Below are 21,772 nucleotides of genomic sequence, written 5' to 3'. Positions count from 1 at the left end.
CAGTAATACTAGCTCATTCCGGAGTGATTTCACGAGAAATCTACCTTCCATGGTCTATTTAATAGTCACCCAAATTTTGGTAGATGACCGAAGGTCTGTTTAACCGGCCTTCAGGTTCAGTTTTCTCTTTGATATACCCTAGGGAGAATCAGCAAGGAAAAGATCAATGTAATCTTGAATAACTTATCCTGAAACTTCTCCAGAGTTACCCAGAGAGTCAACAGTCATGCTGCTTTTTGTACTTAGTCTGGTGTTTCAGTACCAGTTTAACACATAAAAAGTGATCAAGGTGCAAGGGACACGGCTTTGAAATAGTCAGACCTGGATCTGAATCTGTGATTCTGTCATCTGCAATAAGTTTCTAACTTCTCCAAGCCTTAGTTTTTTATCTGTAAAGGGGAATATTAACTAGAGATGAGGATTAAATGAAAAGTCACTTACTCAACAAGTCTCTATGTTGTGCTGAGTTCTAGGGAAACAGTAGTTAAATCAGGGCTGGATGCGGTAGCTCATGCCTGTAAAATCCCAGCACTTTGGGAGGCCAAGGCGGGCAGATCACGTGAGGTCGGGGGTTCGAGACCAGCCTGACCAACATGGAGAAACCCCATCTCTACTAAAAATACAAAAATTAGCTGGGTGTGGTGGTGTGCGCCTGTAATCCCAGCTACTTGGGAGACTGAGGCAGGAGAATCGCTTGCACCTGGGAGGTGGAGGTTGCAGTGAGCTGAGATTGTGCCATTGCACTCCAGCCTGGGCAACAAGAGTGAAACTGTCCCCTCTGCCCAAAAAAAAAAAAAAAAAAAAAATCAGTCATGCTTCCTGCCCTCCTGTAGCTTCCATTCCTAGTGGGTCAAACAGGAGGAAAGAGTAGCAATTATGAATATGGTAAATGCTATGAAGAAAACACAAATGACCTACTTTATTTTATTTATTTATTTTTTTTTTATTTTTTTGAGATGGAGTCTCACTCTGTCACCCAGGCTGGAGTGCAATGGCGTGATCTTGGCTCACTGCAAGCTCCGCCTCCTGGGTTCACGCCATTCTCCTGCCTCAGCCTCCCGAGTAGCTGGGACTACAGGCGCCTGCCACCACGCCCGGCTAATTTTTTGTATTTTTAGTAGAGACGGGGTGTTAGCCAGGATGGTCTCGATCTTCTGACCTCATGATCTGCCCACCTCGGCCTCCCAAAGTGCTGGGATTACAGGCGTGAGCCACCACACCCAGCCAACAGAGATCTATTTTAGATATGGTAGTCAGAGGAAGCTCTTCTCAGGTGATATTTAAGCCAAAGTCTGAAGGATAAGGACCTAGCCATGTGAGGATTTGAGGTAGAAGCATTCCCAGGAGAGGGAACAGGGTGTGCGAAGGTCCCAAGTGAGAAAGTTTTAGGGCATTTGAAGAACTGAGAACTGGTTTAACAGTATTATGAACAAAGGGAAGAATGGCATCAGGCGTTGAACGGGAAGTAGGTGGGTGCCAGATCATGAAGGGCTTTATAAATCATAAGAACTTTGGTTTTTCTCTCCTTGCAAAGGAGGGGCAGGATCACTGCTGCCACGTGGGGCAGGGACTAGTGAGGGCAGATAAACCCAAGCACACCAGTTTGGGGGCTATTACAGCAGTTCCAGCTAGAAATAATGGTTGGTTTTGGGGGCTGGGGCTGTGGAACTGGAAAGAAGTGGGTCATTTCCAGGAGTAGCTTAGAGACAGAATTGACAAAACTTGCTGTTGGCTTAAATATGTAAAGATGAGATGAGAGAGCAGGGGGTCGCTGATGTCTGCTTTGGACACATGGGTGCCAGGGAAGATGGAGAGGAATAGGCTTGGTGGTGTTGGCAAGGGAGTGGGAACAGACATGCTGTTTTGGACATACAAAGTTTGACGTGCCTGTGAGACATACAAGAGAAGATACCAAATAGACAGACTAGAGCTCAAAGGAGAAATCTGAGCAGGAACTATAAATGTGGGTGTTGTCTGCATTTAAATGAGATTTAAATATGGCCAGTGTACGCTGGAAGAAATTGCCTGACCAATCAGAATTTCCAACATTAAGCATGGAAACCACACACAAACTCTTAATAAGCATAAATATTTTATATCTGCATCTAGCAACAAATAATCAGGAATATTATTTTGTTTTTGAGATGCGGGGTCTCCCTCTGCCCAGGCTAGAGTGCAGCAGCACTATTGGGGCTTACTGCAGCCTCAACCTCCCAGGCTCAAGTGACCCACCTCAGCCTCCCGAGCAGAACACAGGTGTGCACCACCATGCCTGGCTACTTTTTGAAACTTTTTGTAGAGATAAGCTGTGTTGCCCAGGATTGTCTCAAACTCCTGGGCTCAAGCAATCCTCCCACCTTGGCCTCCCAAAGTGCTGGGATTACAGCATGATCTACTGTAGGGATTACAGGCATGAGCTACTGCACCCAGCCCAGCATTCTTATTAAGTAAAAACTCCAGATCCCTGAGAGAGTGAAGGGAAAAAGTCTTCAAAAAAAGCAACTTTGTCCCTGGAAACCTGAGATAGTAAAGTAACAGATGGGGGCAGGGACCACTGTTTATGTATAGTCTTGCAGTTAAACCTATTTCCCTGCCAAAATGAATTTTTTTCCTATCTTTTAAGTATTTGGACAAAATTATAAAGTCATAAATAATCAGAGATCAAAATTCACTGGTTTTAACAAAAGGTGCATACTGCTTACATGTGCAGGCGGCCTAGTTGTGTCAAACATACTCAGATGTCATGTTCATGTTCTATTAGACTCTCATCCCACAGTAGGTATCAAGGACCCAGTTCATATGTAGGGTCAAAATCTGTATAGATCCTGAGTTAGATAGTCACAATATAGTACCTATCAATAAATGTTCCTGTCAGAAGGTCCAGAGGCTGGCCAGGCACAGTGACTCACCTGTAATCCCAAAACTTTGGGAGACAGAGGTGGGAGGATCACTGGAGGCCAAGAGTTCAAGAGACTACCCTGGGCAACATAGTGAGATCCCATCTCGGCAAAAAACATTAAAAATATCTGGGCGTGGTGGCACCTGCCTGTGGTCGCAGCTACTCAGGAGGCTGAGATGGGAGGATTGCTTGAGCCCAGGAGGTCAAGGCTGCAGTGAGCTGTGATCACACAATTGTACTCCAGCCTGGGTGACAAACCTTGTCTCAAAAAAAGAAAAAAAAAGTGCTGTCCAGGTGAGAACTGATTTAGAAAACAAAAACAAAAATTGCTGTGTGGCATCTCTACCCTGTACTTGGCACCTTATTTAGTATTTACAGCCTTGTTGGCAGAACTATAGCCCATAACCATAATGTAAATAGAAGCAAGTGTTGCAGCCATAGCATAAAGTGGGGCCAGCTAAGCAGCTTCCCCTTGCAGACAGATAAACGCGCCTGATCACTGAATGCTCTCCTCGGCAACGGGAAGAATGGAAGTGCCTAGGCAGAATTCAGCAGGCCAAAGCTTCTCTCCATTCCTGAAGTTCTAAGGTCCATGTCCTTTTTTTCTTTAGAGTCAGGGTTTCGCTCTGTTGTGCAGGCTGGAGAGCAGCGGTGCAATCACAAATCACTGCAGCCTTAATTTCCCGGGCTCAAGCAATCCTCCCTCCTCAGCCTCCCAAGTAGCTGGGACTACAGGCACATGCCACCATGCCCAGCTAATTTTTAAAATTTTTTTAGAGATGGGGTCTTGCTATATTACCCAGGCTGATCTCAAATTCCTGGCCTCCCAAAATGCTGGGATTACAGGCATGAACCACTGCCCCTGGCCAAGAAATTTATTTCTGATTCAGCCCGTCTGTCTCCACCATCACAGAAAACAGCCAGTGAAGAAATTCAAATAGGCAAATAAAAATCTGCGGTACAGGATAAGCACAAGGTTTTTCTTTTCATAAGGCGGGTAAGGCTAATGAAGTCAAATGCATTCCAAAGCCCAATTCAACTTAGCAAGAAGCAAAAAAAAAGATTTTTTTTTTTTGAGACATAGTCTTGCTCTGTCGCCCAGGCTGGAGTGCAGTGGTGCCATCTCGGCTTACTGCAGCCTCCGCCTCCTGGGTTCAAGCAATTTTCCTGCCTCAGCCTCCTGAGCAGCTGGGATTACAGGCGCTGATCACCATGCCCAGCTAATTTTTTTTTTGTATTTTTAGTATAGAAGAGTTTTCACCATGTTGGCCAGGCTGGTCTTGAACTCCTGAACCTCAAATGATCCACCCACCTCAGCCTCCCAAAGTGCTGGGATTACAGACATGAGCCACTGCACATGGCCAACATTTGCTTTTTAACAGCAACGGTATGTATATATAATACATATATTTTATGTATATTAATATATATTAAAATAATTGCTTTTAAATATATAATTGCACTACACACACACACAGTTTCTCTATACATGTGCCAGTAATTCTCCATTTGCTCCCACCCACCCCATCCCTACCTCAGATTCATTCTCCACCTTTCTCTGCACTCAAGAGGCTGACCTCTGAGAACTCCAGTCTCTGAGCTCCTCTTACCCTCTGGCTTCCAACATGGTTCCACTAATGGGAGCCAGTGGCAGGCATCAGAGAATGGGGGCACAGAGGGGATGGGGCGTTTGTCCCTTGCTCTGCTGCAGTGTCAGCCGCACTGTCAGATGCAGCTGGCTGCATCCCTCTGTTACGCCTCCAGGTAGCCCTTCCTGTGCTGCTCCCACTGCCTCCTCTTGAGCTCTCAGGCCTTGGTGGTAGCAGCCTCCTGCGGTGGCCAACACTGCTGTCACTGGCACTCAACAGCCTCAGTTCCCCCAGCCTCGCCCACACCCCTCTAAACAGTCCTTTCCTTAGCTTCTCTTCAGGAGTCCCAGAGGAGGGCCAGGACCCTGACTGACACTCCCTATAAGTAGAGTGCGCTCCCTCAGTAAATGCAGTGAAGTCCTGCTGTTTTCATCAAGGGGATTCTGACTGCACGGTGCATTCTCATAGGTCTTCAGCCTTCCAATAAAACATCAGAAAACCAGATAATATAATTCAACATTTTATATCAGAAAAGATCAGCTTTCCAACATTTATTCCATGGAATGAGTGCACAGCATTTTCATGAACTACCTCAGGGCTACATCAGTACAAAATAGTTTAAATTAGTAAAATAAAGTAGTTTCAAAGGGAAATCATTGACGACTTCAGGATAAGTGCCACCACCATTTGGGAACAGAGGACAGAAGGTAGCCATGTGGTTATTCCATGATGCAGGAATCAGGTCGGCAGGTGGATTGTCATTGCTGTCTTGCGGCAGCTGGCCTCTGCCTTCAGGGTACCACCGTCTCCAGGACACAAATGGGCAGCAGAAAAATGTCACCTTGTTGATGCTCAGCAGCTCATCTATTGGGACAAAACTTCCATCTCGGCCAAGGGAAATACTCTGTTGAGTGACCAGCGGGGCCCAGCCCCCAGCCCTATTTATCTCATCAATATGGTTCAGGGAAGATAAAAAAGAGTGTTCTATGGGATAGAAATGTGGGAATAAGAAAAAACTAAGTGGCTGGGCATGGTGAGTCACACCTGTAATCCCAACACTTTGGGAGGCCGAGGTGGGCGGATCACGAGGTTGAGATTGAGACCATCCTGGCCAACACAGTGAAACCCCGTCTCTACTAAAAATACAAAAATTAGCCGGGCGTTGTGGTGCACACCTGTAGTCCCAGCTACTCAGGAGGCTGAGACAGGAGAATCGCTTGAATACGGGAGGCGGAGGCTGCAGTGAGCCGAGACAGTGCTGCAGTGAGCCGAGATGGCACCACTGCACTCCAGCCTGGCGACAAAGGGAGACTCTGCCTCCAAGAAAAAAAAAAAGGGAAAGGAAAAGCTAAGCAGATGACTTACGTGGCAAATGAGGAATCAAATTCTCTATTTGTGGTCTGAGATGCCTTTTCCTGGCCCAGTTTTCTGTCCAAAAGGCTCTTTTAACCTCCAAGTTATACACTATTAATGGTAGGCCCATAGTGGGGCGGGGTGTGATGAGCTGGAAAAGCATGATGTGCGTGTGCGTGTGCGGGTGTGGGGCCATCATCGGAATTTGCACAGGCTGCTGGGAAGAGCCATGGCTGTCTGCTGGGAACTCTGCTGGGGCAAGCAAGCCCTTTGACTCTCCTGCCCATCTCAAGAATATTTCTAAAATGTTTTAACCAGCAAGTTAAAAAAAAATTTAACCCTCTTTATATAGATACCCTGGACACTTTTTCTTATGGTTCCTCCAAGATGATTATAACTTCCGTCTGACACTATATATTCCTTTAATAACAAAATTTCCCAGAAGGCTCACAAATCATGGTTGGCAGTGCAGCCTTTTCAATACTGGACACATCCCATGCTAAGGCCCTCTGCACAGATTTTGTTTACTATCACTGGCGATCAGCCTAAACTTCTCACCCCGTATATCAACCCACCCCGATGTGTACACCAGGTACTATGTGACCCACCTACTACTGGCTAATGATGCAACTTCTGAAAGACCCTTGCACCCTCACTGCACGTTCTGCCACACAGGTGGCTTGGTGTCACGTACTCCCTGGCACCATCTGGTTCATGCCAGGTTTAGAGTTCATCGTGTTTGGCTTCCTGGTCTTTGAGTTTAAATTCCTCGGCTGTGACCTTCCCATCTCCATTCCGGTCCTGGTTGGTGAACATATTCTTCACAATCAGCTCAGCATCAAAGCCAGGAGCGAGTTTCCCTTTGCCAGATGCCACCTGGGCGTGAATGTACTCTGAGAACTGGAAAAGAAGGGGACAGGAAAGACCATGAGTTCAGCCGCCATGAACGCCAGGCCTGGGGCCAGAAACAGAGCAGTCTGGGGGTGACAGGGCTGGAACTTGAGTCTGGGCTACCAACACAGACAAGATCTTTTTGGCAGCTATATGACCTATGATCTGTGTTTTGTTTTGTTTTTTTCTCTAAATGCAGGTGAAAAACCCTTGTACTAAATGACTCCAAGAGCCCTTATTATTCAGGTAGCCAATACCCAGCAGCCGTCAGAGCTATCCCTTCTCCCAACTTGGTTCCCCACCAAAGGCTGACCCCCAAGACCACCCAAGACTGTAAGAACATTCTTGGATGCAGGCATTCATTCATATGATCAAAACATATGGTCTACTATGTGCTGAGCACACTGTTCTAGATCTTGAAATACATCAATACACAAACAAACACCCTGCCCCTGTGATGCTTGCATTCTAGTGGAAACAGACAATTAGACATGAACATAAAAATAGGTAAATTACACATTAAGTTACAAAGTGAAATGCTCCAGAAAAAAATCAAAAAGCGGAGCTCAGTAAGGAAGGGAGAAAGGGATGAAGTGTTGAATTCAGTGGTCAGGATAAAACTTTAAGAAGAAGGGAAGATTTGTGCAAAGTCTTGAAAGATGAGAAGGAAAGGGCCGAACAAGTTATCTGGGGTAGATGTCTCCTGAGCAGAGAGGGCAGCCGGTGCCAGGGCTCAAGGTGGACGCATGCCTGGGTGGTCACAGACAGCACTGGGGGCGGGTGTGGCCGGGTAAAGTGGGCAGAGGGAGACAGCTGGCAAAGAGGTTACAGTGAGCAGAAAGTGCAGGGTCTTCACAGGCCACTGTGAGGCCCTGTAGACAGGGGCCTCTGCAGGTCTGACCCAGCTTCTGTGTGAGAACGGCCACTGTGAGGGCAGAAGGAGCTTCATGAACACCACTGCTGTGTGTGACCCAGGAAAGAGATGACAGGCCCCGGGCTAAGATGCTACAGGGTGGGGGTGGTAAGAAGTGTCAGGTTCTGCGTGTGCTCTCAAGGTAGAGCTGGAATGATTTCCTGAGGACCATTACGGCCTACGAGAGAAAGAGAGGAGTCAGAGATCACCGAGTGCTCTCGCCTGAGCCACTGGAGGCCAGTGATGCCACTGACTGCGACGGCAAAGGCTTTGGGTAAAGCAGGCCCCAAGCAGGGTGTGCAGGTGGATAGCAGGGGTTCCGTAAATGAGGACATCAAGCAGGCAGCTGAACACATGAGTGTGAAGTGGAGAGAGAAGACTGGACTGGAGCTACAAATCCAGACACCATCAGGATATGGGCCCGATAAGATCACCAAGCGAGTGACTTAAAGACAGAGAAAAGAACAAAGGTCAAGACTTAGCCCGGGGTACTCCAACATGAAGCGATCAGGGACAAGAGGCCTGAGAGGGACGTACCAGGGAGGTAGAAGGAACACCATGAAGTGTGGTGTCCTGGAAGCCAGAGAAAGATGCATCCTGTAGGGGAATCAGCTGTGTTGAAGTTAAGAGGAGCGTGAGAGCTGACCACAGGATTCCGCGATACTGAAGACATTGGCCACCCTGGCAAGGTCAGGCTCAGAGGCATAGAGGGACAAATGCCAGAAAGGAGTGGGTTTAGGAGAGAATGGGAGGAGAGGAATTGGAGGCAGAAAGGACACACGATTCTTTTGAAGTTTTTGCTGTAAAGGAAGGAAAGCAATGAAAGAAACAGACACATCCAGGGAAGGGAAAATAATAGCACATTTGTATGCAAATGAGAAAGATCCAGAAGTGCTGATGATGTGGAGAGAGAGAGGAAAAGGCTGGAGGATGTGCTTCAATAGCGGATGTGGAAGAGGCAGGGAGCTGGAATTCCCCAGGGGTGGGGCAGAACAGATGGTTCTATTGCCCAACTTCACAAAGAGGAGTGTGGTCCTGGCTCAAACAGCTGAGTAGCTGTGTGACCTTGGACAAGTCATTTACCTTCTCTGTGCAGTTCCTTCTAAAAAACAGCTGCTGTGAGGGCCAAATCAGAGAATACACTCAGCACATACAGGCAGGCGTTGAGCACCCAGTAACGAGAACTAAATGCAGACTGTGTGCCCTGGAATCAAGCCCTACACCTCTTAGGGAATCGGTTTCTTCAGAGAGGAATGGTAAGCTTCCATCGAGAGGGTGTGTGTAAAAGCGCTTGGCACACAAGTGTGCTGGTCATCTCACAAGACCTCCAGCCAGCTGGCCTCACCCTTAGAAGGCCTCACCTTCAGAACCGGCCCCACGGCCTCACCAGGCTCCCTGAGCTCTTCGGTCCCACCTTCCTACAGAGGCCAGTTAGTTACCTCTTCCAGGAGGACTTCTCCGTTGCCATCCTTGTCAATTTCTTCAAAGAGGTTGGGTGACACCTCACCATTCCATATGAACATGTACCCCTCAGGAAGGCCAGCCACCAGCTCCAGCAGCTCAATGTCAAACACTAATACGGCACTGCCGGGCACTTCTCCATCTGTCCAGGTGACAGGAGCGGGAGGCGGTGTCAGCCAGCAGGCAGCAGTCAAGCCCAACAACCAGCACCCACCCCAACCTCCAGCAGCCTCACTCAGGGTGGGACTTCTGACCAAAGCAAGAAAGCGGAGCAGAGGCTAGTCACTTTCTCGCTGTAGGCAGTGGCCCGTTAATGACTCACGAAATCAGTTTAGAGGGTGGTGACCAGCGTTTAGTTATTTTTTAAATTAAGGAATAGAATAGAGGCCAGGCATGGTGGCTCACGCCTATAATTCCAGCACTTTGGGAGGCCGACTCGGGCGGATCACTTGAGATTAGGAGTTCAAGACCAGCCTCGCCAACATGGTGAAACTCCATCTCTACGAAAAATACAAAAATTAGCTGCTGTGGTGGTGGGCACCTGTAGTCCCAGCTACTCGGGAAGCTGAGGCATGAGAATTGTTTGAACCAGGGAGGCAAACATTGCAGTGAGCCGAGATCGCGCCATTGCACTTCAGCCTGGGTGACTGAGTGAGATTCCATCTCAAAAAAAAAAAAAAAAAAAAAACGGAACAGAATACTTTGTACCTGTAGAAAAGATAGGTATTGTGTCATGAAACTTGAGTTTAAATTTTATATATAAAACTAAAAGTAATGCTCACTTTAGCAACACATACTAAAATTGGAACCATACTGAGAAGAATAGCATGACCTCCGTGCAAACAGGACAAGCAAATTTGTGATGTGTTGATTAAAAAGAAAGAAATAAATGTGTATATGTGTAACTTTTATGTTTATGTAGAATACAGATTGGGAAATAAAATGTATTTCTTACTGTGTGTCTTGTGGAAAAAAGTTTGAAAGCTGCTTGTAGAGACTACAATACAATGGTAAAACTTTTAAGTAAATCTAACAGCAGAACTTTTAGAATCTGAACAATATGCCTGAAGATGATGATCCAAGATTTGACTGTAAGCACAAATTCAAGAATAGTGTATACAGTATAGGCCCAAAGAAGTTATCTAAGTATGGAATATATAAATGTAATGTGTATTATTCCAAATTATTATATTTTATCTAGATTATATGTTATATATAATATGCTATGTATTATAATTATTAATAATATATCACAGAAAAAGTCTTAAAGAATATACAACAATTTTTTTTTTTTTCTGAGATGGAGTCTTGCCCTGTCGCCAGGCTGCAGTACAGTGGCATGATCTCGGCTCACTGCAAGCTCCACCTCCCGGGTTCACAGGATTCTCCTGCCTCAGCCTCCCAAGTAGCTGGGATTATAGGTGCCCGTCACCATGCCCGGCTAATTTTTTGTACTTTTAGTAGAGACGGGGTTTCACCGTGTTAACCAGGATGGTCTCCATCCCCTGACCTCATGATCTGCCCACCTCGGCATCCCAAAGTGCTGGGATTACAGGCATGAGCCACCACACCCGGCCAGAATATACAACAATTTTTAAAGGGTTTCTTCTGGGATTGGTAGGAAGAACAATGTACTTTACAATTCTTTTATGGGGAAAAAATATCAATCCACAGTGCCTATCATTGTTACCAGTTAGCTCTTCCTATCTCCTCCATGTCCAGATATCAGCAGTGTGAAAACACTGAAAAGAAGGGGTTCCTGGGGCCAGGCACAGTGGCTCACACTGATAATCCCAGTGCTTTGGGAGGCCTAAGCAGGAGCATCGCTTGAGCCCAGGAGTTAAGACCAGCATGGGAAAGATAGCGAGACTCTGTCTCTAAAAAATAAAAAATTAGCCAGGCGAAGTGGTGCATGCCTGTAGTCCCAGCTACTTGGGAGACTGAGGTGGGAAGATTGCTTGAGCCCAGGAGTTCAAGGCTGCAGTTAGCCATGATGGTGCCACTGCACTCCAGCCTGGGTGACAGAGTGAGACCCTGTCTCTGAAAAAAAAAAAAGTTATTGAATCCCCATGCGGAGGACACATTGTGGCTGAAATGATGGAGTAAAACATAACCACTGTGAGGATGAGGTAAAGCCAGTATTTCCAGAACTTGCAACTAATCTCTCCCAAAGGAAACTGTCTGGGACAGCCTACAGGCTCAGAAGTGAAAAGCAACGGCCTACAGCATTCCACCTGTCCCAGGAAACAGTTCCAGAAGGACGTGCTCAGTCTGACCCCAGAGAAACCTCCCGGACAGCTCCCCTGGGGACACCTCCCACACACGGGTCTGAAGATCCAAGATTTATTTCACTCAAACTGGTTCTTTCTCAAGAGGGTAATGGAGCATTGACGTGGCTCACTGAATTCACAGGGGTCTCCAAACAAAAATACTAAATAATTTTTTAAAAATAGAAACCACACACTCTTTGGGTATTACATGTAAGAAGTATGCTGTGATTCTAACTATGGCACCCCAAAAAGCACAAAATTCAGATAGTAAGCGGGCCCCCAACATCCTTGAATAGCGTTGCTTACTCACCCACGCCAGCTTCCCCATAGCCCAGGTGAGGCGGAATGATCACTGTCCGTTTCTCGCCAACGCACATCTCTCTGAGACCCATGTCCATCCCCAACACAACTTGCCCAGATCCCAGAACAATATTGTAAGTTTTGCCTAAATTCCACCTAAAATGAAACAGAAGAGCCTCGTGTTAGGTCACCAACCCATTGGCGCTGACAGTGTTCCTATGAGAAGAACACATCCCTCCTAGGATATTTCTACCAAAGAAATGCAAATCCCTATCTAATCATGAGGAAACATCAGACAAAAACAAATTGGGGCACATGCTGAAAAATGTCTGGCTGTCATCTTCAAAACTGTCAAGGCCATGAAAATCCAGGCAAGACTGTGGAAGTTCCAGAGTGGAGAAGCATAGTGGAATGGAGTCCTTTTTGCTTGAGCCCAGGAGGTGGAGGATGCAGTGAGCCAAGATCGTGCCCCTGCACTCCAGCCTGGGAGACAGAGTGAGACCCTGTCTCAAAAACAAAAACAAAAAAAACCCTGGCTTTTGGATTCAGCAAGACCTGAGATGGATTCCTGGTTCTGCCACTTAATTTGACCCTGAGAAATGTAATCTCTCAGTTACTTTATCTATGAAACGGAGACAACAAATATAGCTATCTCACAGGGACGTTTTAAATCGCAAATAACATGTTATGCTTGGCACAGTGGAGAGGAAGTACAAAGGGCTCAATAAATGTTTGGCCTTGAGGTGTAAAGTGTTTATGTCTGTAACAGTCTAAGACTTAAAAAAAAAAAAAAAAAAAAAAAAAGACCACCAAGAGTTTAATTATCCTTGATGGCCATGGGCCTCAGGAAGCCAGTTAAAAAAAAGTTTGCTCTATCACTTCGGTCACTACTAAAAATAAATCTACTCCAAAATCTATGCCATTCCTATCACTTCCTAAAGGCAAACAGTGTTTATGTTCTTTACTCCAAGGAGAAAAGCCCCCTGACCCCCCTTGATGCCCATGAGCACTGGGGACAACATGGACGGGTGCCCCTTTGGGTCATATCCTCTTCTCAGGCTTCCCGACCTCCCCTGGGCCCAGGGCAGCCGCTTCTTTCCCTCCTCCAGCTGATTACCAGCAAACCAAGACAGGGTTTGTGTTTTCCCACCTGGGAGGAACCCGAAACAAAGCCAACTCAGGGATGGCTTTGGGGAGGGAGCCAACTCCCACTGCCTGCCTTTCTCTGGGGCTACTCCAGTTGCAAAGTCTTATGACAGAATATTCCAGAACTCAGTCATCCAGGAACGCATGTTTCTTCTTCCTCCTTGAGGCCAGTTTAAACACGCACGCATAAGAAAATCCTCCAAGCAAACAATTTGTTGTCATGTGTCATCTCTGAACACACCACTCATTCTTTTTCCTCGGGTCCTGTGATTTTCTTTCTTTCTCTCTTGGGCAGTGTTTCTCTCAAACACGGTCCTCACTCCCCCTGCATGCTTCCTGGCCCCATCCACCGCCGGCCGCAGCTTCCTGCCTGCTTCACCCTCCCCGGCTCACTCCCACTCCTCTCCTCCCTTCTAGGCAGCAGCTGCTGCCTTAGTCCTGATGAATGGGGCCCAGCCCACACGGGGCTTTAGCTGGGACCAGATAGGCAGGTGCTGGCCAAGCTTTCCATTAGCCCAGTATTCTGAAGCTCACACCAGGAAGACACCAGCAGGGACGCCAGCCGCTACTCTTCTGCTGCAGATTTACATGTAATACAGAGGCTCTCAGAGTACAAAATGCACTTCCTGATAAGGCGCTCTGGCTCATGTGGCTCCTGAGTGGAGTCCTCCAAACATAAGCAGGAGGCAGGGAGACTGACTCTCCCCCCCTACGTGAGAAGCAGATCCTGGAGCCTCCGAGAAGGAATTCGTTTGTTCATTCCCCACACCCACTTCCCCTTTCCTCTGCCTCAGGATCAGCGGACAGGAATATGAACATCAGCAGGAGCAGTGACAGCAGCCACGGACCTTACAGACCCTTCTAACCTCATGGACCATTTTCACTCTTAGGGGCTCACTTGATCCACAAAAGCACTACAAGCCATGCCCCTTCCCTGCTGCCCTGCCTCCCGCTAGCTTCCAATAGTCAGTGGTTGGGATTTCTTTGCAAGGTCAGTTGTAAGCCAGGTCCCTGTACATCTGGGCCCTGGAAGCCTAGCACATATTTCACTGATTCTAAAATGCATATTTTTTCACAGTTTAACCTTTCTATAATTAGGATACATTTTATGACTGACAGTATGTCATCAGTTAGCGTTTTTACTTGGTCAGAGATACATGAAATGTTTCCATCACGCTCTTTAGAGTTGATGAAATACATTAAATGCATTAGCATACAGGATCCCATACAGAGAGGGAGAGCTCTGAAGAGTATATCCATAGGGCCTTTTCTTTTTCTTTCTTTTTGGAGACAGAGTCTCACTCTGTTGCTCAGGCTGCAGTGCAGCAGCGCTATCTCGGCTCACTACAACCTCTATCTCCCAGATTCAAGCGATTCTCCTGCCTCAGCCTCATGAGTAGCTGGGATTACATTTGCCCGCCGCTATGCCCGGCTAATTTTTGTATTTTTAGTAGAGACGGGGTTTCACCAAGTTGGCCAGGATGGTCTTGATCTCTTGACCTCGTGATCTGCCCACCTTGGCCTGCCAAAGTGCTAGGATTACAGGCATGAGCTGCCGCACCCAGCCTCTGTGCATCAATTTTTAAAGAAAGCAGTTCGGCTGGGCATGACGGCTCAAACCTGTAACTCCAGCACTTTGGGAGGCCAAGAGGGGAGGATCATTTGAGGTCAGGAGTTCGAGACCAGCCTGGGCAACATAGTGAGACCCCCCCATCTCTAAAAAAATTTTAAACATTAGCCTGGGTCAGGTGCAGTGACTCACACCTGTAATCCTACCACTTTGGGAAACTGAGGCAGGAGAATCACCTGAACCCAGGAGTTTGAGACCAGCCAGGGCAACATGGCAAAACCTTCTCTCTGCTAAAAAGTAAACAAAATTAGCCAAGTATAGTGGTGCATGCCTGCAATCCCAGCTACTTGGGAGGCTGAGGCAGGAGGATCACTTGAACCTGGAAGGCAGAGGTTGCAGTGAGCCGAAATAGCACCACTGCACTCCAGCCTGGGTGAAAGAGTGAGACTTTGTCAAAAAAAAAAAAAGAAAGGAAGGAAGGAAGGAAGGAAGGAAAAAAAGAGAGAAAGAAAAAGAAAGGAAAGAAGAGGAAGGGAGGGAGGGAGGGAGGGAGGGAGCAAGGAAGGAAGGAAGGAAGGAAGGAAGGAAGGAAGGAAGGAAGGAAGGAAGGAAAGATAGCAGTTATATGATGAGATCTGCTTTTCAGAAAGACAATTTCATGGGGTGAAAAATGACCTGGAGCAGGGCAAGACCATTAATAGGAAACTCTTAACACAATGCACCTGAGCAGTGATGCAGCCACGAGCTATGCAGTGGGGCAGCATGGAGATAAAAGCTCTCAACCAGCATCTACCCAAGAGAGGAGGATGGTGGGAGCACACAACTGTCACCCTCCTGGCTCACTCCCACAACATTCTGGTTGCCCTTACGTGGAGTCCAGCAGGGTCCCATCCAGAAGTGAGGCATTGTAGTGATATTTGAGGTAATCTCCCTTCTTACTCAGCACTGAGCAGTCGGGGGGTTTGTAGTGGGAGGTGATGCTGATGGAGTCCGAAGGGTTGTGGAAGTCGATCACATGGATGTCAAACACCAGCACAGCCGAGCCGGGGATATTCCCTAAAGGACAGACACGGGGAATGAATGAATGACCCCTGAAGGCTGCAGCACATGGGCCTCCCCAGTGTCACCAAGTATGTCCTCAAGGCCCTCCAAGTGAGGAAAACGGGCACCCAGATACAGAACCCTAGGAGGACTCCAAGACTGACGCTGAAAGGGCTGTTAGATGTAACCTCATCCTCATTTTACAGGTGGATAAACGGAGGCACAGATTTGCCCTGGGTCTCACAGCCTGTAATGAGCACAGTTTGGACTAAAATTCAAGACTATGGACTATTGCCCCATGGAATCGTTGAGCCTGAAAGATGAGTGGCTAAGTTGATCACAGATGAGGAAACTCAAACCCAGCCAAATTAATACTTGCCCCTCGCCCACTGGAAGTAAGAGGTGGGGTGAGAAAATCAGCCATAGAGTGAAATCACTCCAATGTCCTACCACTGCTTAAGAAAAACGTAACATAAACTTCATAAAGAAAAAGACACCTCTCCCCCAAAATTGGCCCCTTATGATCATACACCTAACAGTCACAAGGTGCTTTTAGAATACACCCTATTTGTTCTATACTGAATTATTTATTAACTTTTCCATAATTTCCACTTTTGAAGACAGTAGCTCACATCTGAATAATGTTTTAGAGTTTGCCAAAGTATTTTTCACCTACATTTTCCCTTTAAATCCCTGCAGCAACCTTATGGGGTAGGCATGGCCATAACCCCAGGAATTTAAGGACAGCTTCCCAGGGGCGTGGGGGACACTTAAACATATGCATCAGTTGTAATACATCCCCCAGCCCAAATCATTTCAGAGAAGTTTAAATGTAAAATATTTTAAAATCATGTTACCTAGAGTCAAGGACATATTTTGTTATCATCAGCATTTTACATATAAAAAAACCAACTCAGGTTAGGTATGGTGGTGGCTCATGCCTATAATCTCAACTCTGGGAGGCCGAGGTGGGAGGATCACTTGAGGCCAGGGGTTTGAGACCAGCCTAGGCAACACAGCCAAATGTCTCTACAAAAAAATTAGCTGGGCGTGGTGGTGAGCACTTGTAGTCCCAGATACTCGGGAGGTTGAGGCAGGAGGATTGCTTGAGGCCAGGAGGTCTAGGCTACAGTGAGTTAGGATTGCACCACTGTACTCTAGCGTGGGCAACAGAGTGAGACTCCATCCTCAAAAAAGAAAGAAGGAAAGAAATGAAAAATTCAGACATGATATTACTTATTCAAGAGAATAACACAGCTAATGACAAAATTCAGATAGAGATACACAAACTCCAACAGTCCCTCCTTACCTCCTGTCCCCACACGTACTTTTCTGTGTCTGGTTATACAACATTGTGAATATATTTGATGCCACTAAACTGTACACTTAAAATGGTTAACAAGGTAAAGATGTTAAGTATATTTTACCACAAATTTTAAAAACTTCTAACACTGAGCTAAGCAGTCACCAAATTTTGTCAATTCAAATATAATCTCCCCTCCAAGATGCATTCAGGTGCAGGGCCTTCTCCAGGGCAAAAGGGAATGCATCTGGAACCACCCACATCCCTGGGATCTGATGTCAGCCGTCAAATGAACTCAGCCTCTCAGGCCCCAAGGATTCCAGGCACAAGAATTCCAACCAGTGTAGAGGTCGATTCACACCCAGTCAAGGAACCATGTAGCATCAGGTGAGTATGTCAGCTTCTAGGAAGTTAACGTGAGTCAGTCTCCCAGGTGCCTGATAACCTCTGAGGCACACACATTATTGAGGGCGTCAACAAGGAAACACTCTCTGTGTGCGTAGGAAGTTTTGTTTGTGTTTCTTTCTGCTGAATCCCTAACACCGTGAGCAGGGCCTGGTCATGAAGAAACTCAATAAATCTTTGATGGATGGATAGATGGAGTTTCTCGGCCTGCAAAAATGAAGATCAGAGCCTTGAACCATAGACCCCACCTACCCCAGGCAGCACCAAGGCCTCGAACCTCTATCCCTCTATCTTGCTCTGACTTCCACAAAGCTATTTGTAGATTAAGTATAGAAATGAGTGCTGACCAGCAAACGGGCAGAAATAGTCCAACGTGGCTCCAACACCAACCTCCTCTCTGTATAAACCCTTAACCAATGCAGAAGTCATCATTCTGTTCTCACCATGAGGATGCCTCCCTCAGAAGAGATACAGATGAGAAAAACTTAAAAGTGGCCAATAGCCCACCCAAGAAACTCTGCAGCTCCTGCTGGGGGTGGGTTTCCTCTGCTGGTGGTGGGTTTCCTCTGCGGGGGGGTGGGTTTCCTCTGCGGGGGGGTGGGTTTCCTCTGCGGAGAGTCAGTTTCCTCTGAGGGGGGTGGGTTTCCTCTGAGGGGGTGGGTTTCCTCTGCGGGGGTGGGTTTCTTCTGAGGGGAGTGGGTTTCCTCTGAGGAAGGTGGGTTTCCTCTGAGCGGGTGTGTTTCCTCTGAGAGCTCTAGGACTTCTGGTTTGAGGTCTCGGTTCTCCACATATGGGTATCAACAAGTCACTACCTAATGGGGACTCATTCTTTCTGTCTGTCTAGGACACATATGGGTCAGAGAGCCCTGGGTCCAATTCCAGCTCCATCATGGATTAGCTATTGTGGCCTTGGACACATGGGTGGAACTCTCTGGGCCTCATTATATTTCTAAACAATGAGGGTAATGATGCCTCAGAAGGCTGTTTCCAGGTTTGAATGAGTTCATGTGCAAGAAGTCCCAGACACACAGTGGGTAAAATGTAATTTATTAACTTTCCTTTCTTTCCTAAAAGGGTGCTCAAAAGGTAATCTGGAAGTTGAGTAACAGCAAACCATCGATGAAGTGATGCTTACACATCCTCGCAGGCAGAATCCATTCCCCACTTTGAGGCTGCAAACCCATCCAAATGCCCTAATTTCAGGGCTGACCCATGGAACAAAGCAGATGGCAGAAAGATCCAGAACCTCTCCCAGGAGGCCTACCCTTTCCCCTCCACCAATCTTGCAGGGGAAAATGGCTGTGACAGAATGAAATGCTGATAGAGGCTGAGAGCACACGGTCAGCCCACAATTCATTCCTTCCACAAATATCTGCCAAACATTCACAATGTGCCTGGCCCCATGGTATGCAGTGAAGAAGCCACTAAGAAGACAGTTTCAGCATCCTGACCCCTCTCGGGTCAGCCCCTCAGGGATCAGCATGAGCTCCTATGTAACCCCCACAAAGAGGCCAAGGGTGCTGATCAGGAGAGGACAGAGGCAGACTCCACTTAAGAGCACTTGGGGTTTATACCTCAGGGTGACTCAGGGTGCCCTCCTCCCACAGCAACGTGATTCAGGATGAAGCAGTCTCATTGCCCAGAAAATTTACGAGCCTTCGGCTGCTTCCCAGAGGCTTATATAATTCTTTGCAGAGCTCTGTCTCATACTTGATAGAAAGCCAAGAGGAAAAAAAGTAATTTAAGCAAATGTTTTCCATCAATGCATTCTTTTCAAAGAAAGGAAAGATTAGTCCTCAGGCCATAAAGAAACAAGAACATTCAGAAAGTATTTATCTGTTTCTGTTTATATTTGACTAGAAGTAGAAATCCACACGATAAAAAGCAATAGAGCATCAAGACACTAGACAAGCAGGATGTGTGAAGAAAGGCCTGTCGAATGGATCTTAAGCTGTGATCTGTTGTGGTTTAATCAATCAGAAATTTAAGTCAGGGAGAAAAAAATATGTCTCCATTGTACAACCTACCTTCCAACCAACTTGACGTTTCTTGGATCCTCTGGGATGAACACTACTGGGAAAACTCTCAAGATACATATGATGTATCAACAAAAAAACAGAACAGAACTAACAAAATAAATGTACAGCGAGCAAGGCCAGCCTCCATCAGCAAAAGAATACGAAAACAAAATAAATACTGCATCAACTATTCCTAAGCGAGGGAGCAGCCATTAAAATACATAGCATAGAAAGTTGTTCGCAACATATCTGTTGTTCACCACAAATTAGGTGAAGAGAGAAATCACAAAGTAATATGCATAGACAATCCCATGTTTGTCTGTATTGATTAGTGTAGGTGGGCATTTTTTTTTAAACCTATACATAAACTCAAAGGCACAGAAGGACATTCACTTCATGGCTGCATTTGTTTCCTACTGTTGCTGCAGCAAAATACCACAAACTTGTTGGCTTAAAACAATGCAAATGGATTCCCCTAATTCTGGAAGGCAGAAGCATAAATTCAAGCTATTGTTAGGGATGTGTTCCTTTTGGAGGCTGCCGGGGAGAATGTGTTTCCATCTTTTCCAGCCTCTCGGGGCCACCTTCATTCCCTGACAGGGTCCTCCTTCTGTATCTTCTAAGTCAGCAGTTTAGCACTTTTTCCCCGGTCTGACCGCCTGCCTCCCTTTTACAAAGACCGTTGCAAGTATTTTGAGGCCACTTGGATAATCTAGGATACTATTCCTATCTCAAGATCCTTAATCAAATCTGTAAAGTCCCTTTTAATAAGGTAACAGGAGGCTAGGCATGGTGGCTCACACCTGTCATCCCAGCACTTCAGAAGGCCAAGGTGGGAGGATTGCTTGAGTTCAGGAGTTCCAGACAAGCCTGGGAAACATAGCAAGACCATGTCTGTCTTTACAAAAAAAAAAAAAAAAAAAATTGCTTTTGAATTAGCCGTGCATGGTAGCACACACATGTAGTCCTAGCTACTCAGGAGGCTGATGCAGGAGGATCACTTTAACACAGAAGCTGGAGGCTGCAGTGAGTTAGGAGCTTATCTTACCACTGCACTCCAGCCTGGGCAGCAGAACAAGACTTTGTCTCAAAACAAAATAAAGTAAGGTAACATACTCATAGGTTCTGGGGATTAGAACATAGATACTTGGAGGGGCTGAATATTCTGCCTACCAGATTAAGATTAACAATATTTATTTCTGGCATGGCATGGTGCTCACATCTATAATCCCAGCACTTTGGGAAGCCAAGGTGGGCAGATCACTTGAGGCCAGGAGTTTGAGACTAGCCTGGCCAACATAGTGAAACCCCATCTCTACTGAAAATTTAAAAAAAAATTAGCCAGGCGTGGTGGCACACACCTGTAGTCCCAGCTACTTGGGAGGCTAAGGCACGAGACTCACCTGAACCCAGGAGGCAGAGGTTGCAGTGAGCCAAGATCATGCCACTGTACTCCAGCCTGGGTGACAGAATGAGACTCTATCTCAAAAAAAGAAAAAAAGAAAAAAGAAAAAAAGGAAAAAAAATATTTATTTCTGGGTGGCAGGATTTCTTTGCTTAACTGTATTTTCTTTTTCTAAAGTCAATATGTATGATTTGTGTAACTTTTAAAAGGAAGTGTGGTATGAGGGTGACAAAAATGTTCTAAAACAGGATTATAGTGATGGTGACATAACCCACTAAATGTTCTAAAAGTCACTAAATTGTATACTTAAATGGGTGAATTTTATAGTATATAAAACAAAAACCAAAGAGGGGCTTTTGCACTTACTTTCAATGGTTCAGCCCGAAATAAATAAATAAATATAAAAAGAGATCAAATATAGCAAAATGTTAACAATTGGCAAAACAAAGTGGAATTCACCGTAACGTGCTTTTGACTTTGGTGTAGGATTTAACATTTTCAAAAGGTAAACGAAAATGGGCGGAGAAACAAGGAGAAATAACAGGACAACTCTAGAAACTAAATCTATTTGGGGATTCCAGTCTTAAGCTGGACTTTAGCTTCAATATTTTGGCTCTCAAGAAGCTCTGTGCAGGGTGTGGTGGTGTGTGCCTGTAGTGCCAGCTACTCTGAAGGCTGAGGCAAGAGGATCACTTGAGGCCAAGAGTTCCAGGCCATAGTACACGATGATCACACACTACACTTTACAGCCTGTTCGACAGAGGGAGACCCTATCTCAAAAAGAAAGAAGAAAAAGAAAAAGAAGCCCTTTTCCAAGCAATGTGGAAGCAGCCACAGCTAGTGAGGAAGGCAGGTGATGCTGATGCTCACCTCTTCCTTCCTCTCCATACCCCAGGTGAGGGGGGACCACAATCCTTCGCTTTTCTCCAATGCAAACACCAAGTAGACCTTCATCCATCCCAGGAATCACGTAGCCCTGCCCAATGTACGTGTCAAACGTGCGGTTCCGAGAGTAGCTAGAAAAGAAGAAAGGAAAGAAAGAGGTCATTCATGAGGGCCTCCACAGCAGCTGTGCAAATTAGTTGGGAAAGAGATGCAAAGGCACACAGAGGCCTCCAGACTCCGGAACAGTGTAAACCACAGTATCTGACAACACAGCCAGGAAATATGCTCCCCTGGAAGGGTAAATAGGAACCCCCACACAGCAT

At 46.3% G+C, this 21,772-nt stretch overlaps 1 protein-coding gene and 1 non-coding gene across 3 annotated transcripts in view; one reads left to right on the top strand and one right to left on the bottom strand.

Annotated features, from left to right (window-relative positions):
* Nucleotides 1-4,995: 4,995 nt before the first annotated feature.
* FKBP9 (FKBP prolyl isomerase 9) overlaps nucleotides 4,996-21,772 on the bottom strand; it is a 49,340-nt gene continuing 32,563 nt past the window's right edge. For both annotated transcript variants that reach the window (XM_008964339.4, XM_057302843.2), the window contains exons 6-10: nucleotides 21,435-21,580; nucleotides 15,262-15,448; nucleotides 11,687-11,832; nucleotides 9,085-9,248; nucleotides 4,996-6,741 (exon numbers count right to left, since the gene is read on the bottom strand). In XM_008964339.4, the coding sequence (XP_008962587.2) occupies nucleotides 6,565-6,741; nucleotides 9,085-9,248; nucleotides 11,687-11,832; nucleotides 15,262-15,448; nucleotides 21,435-21,580 (820 nt within the window). In that variant the 3' untranslated portion in view covers nucleotides 4,996-6,564. The remainder of the gene's footprint in view (nucleotides 6,742-9,084; nucleotides 9,249-11,686; nucleotides 11,833-15,261; nucleotides 15,449-21,434; nucleotides 21,581-21,772) is intronic.
* LOC112440551 (U6 spliceosomal RNA) lies at nucleotides 9,883-9,985 on the top strand. Its single transcript, XR_003028585.1, has one exon. It is a non-coding gene; the product is annotated as a U6 spliceosomal RNA (small nuclear RNA).

Source organism: Pan paniscus, chromosome 6 (genome assembly GCF_029289425.2).
Source record: "Pan paniscus chromosome 6, NHGRI_mPanPan1-v2.0_pri, whole genome shotgun sequence".
Classification (NCBI taxonomy): domain Eukaryota; kingdom Metazoa; phylum Chordata; class Mammalia; order Primates; family Hominidae; genus Pan; species Pan paniscus.
The sequence above is the reverse complement of the archived record's forward strand: the minus strand, read 5'-3'. Positions and strand labels throughout refer to the sequence as shown.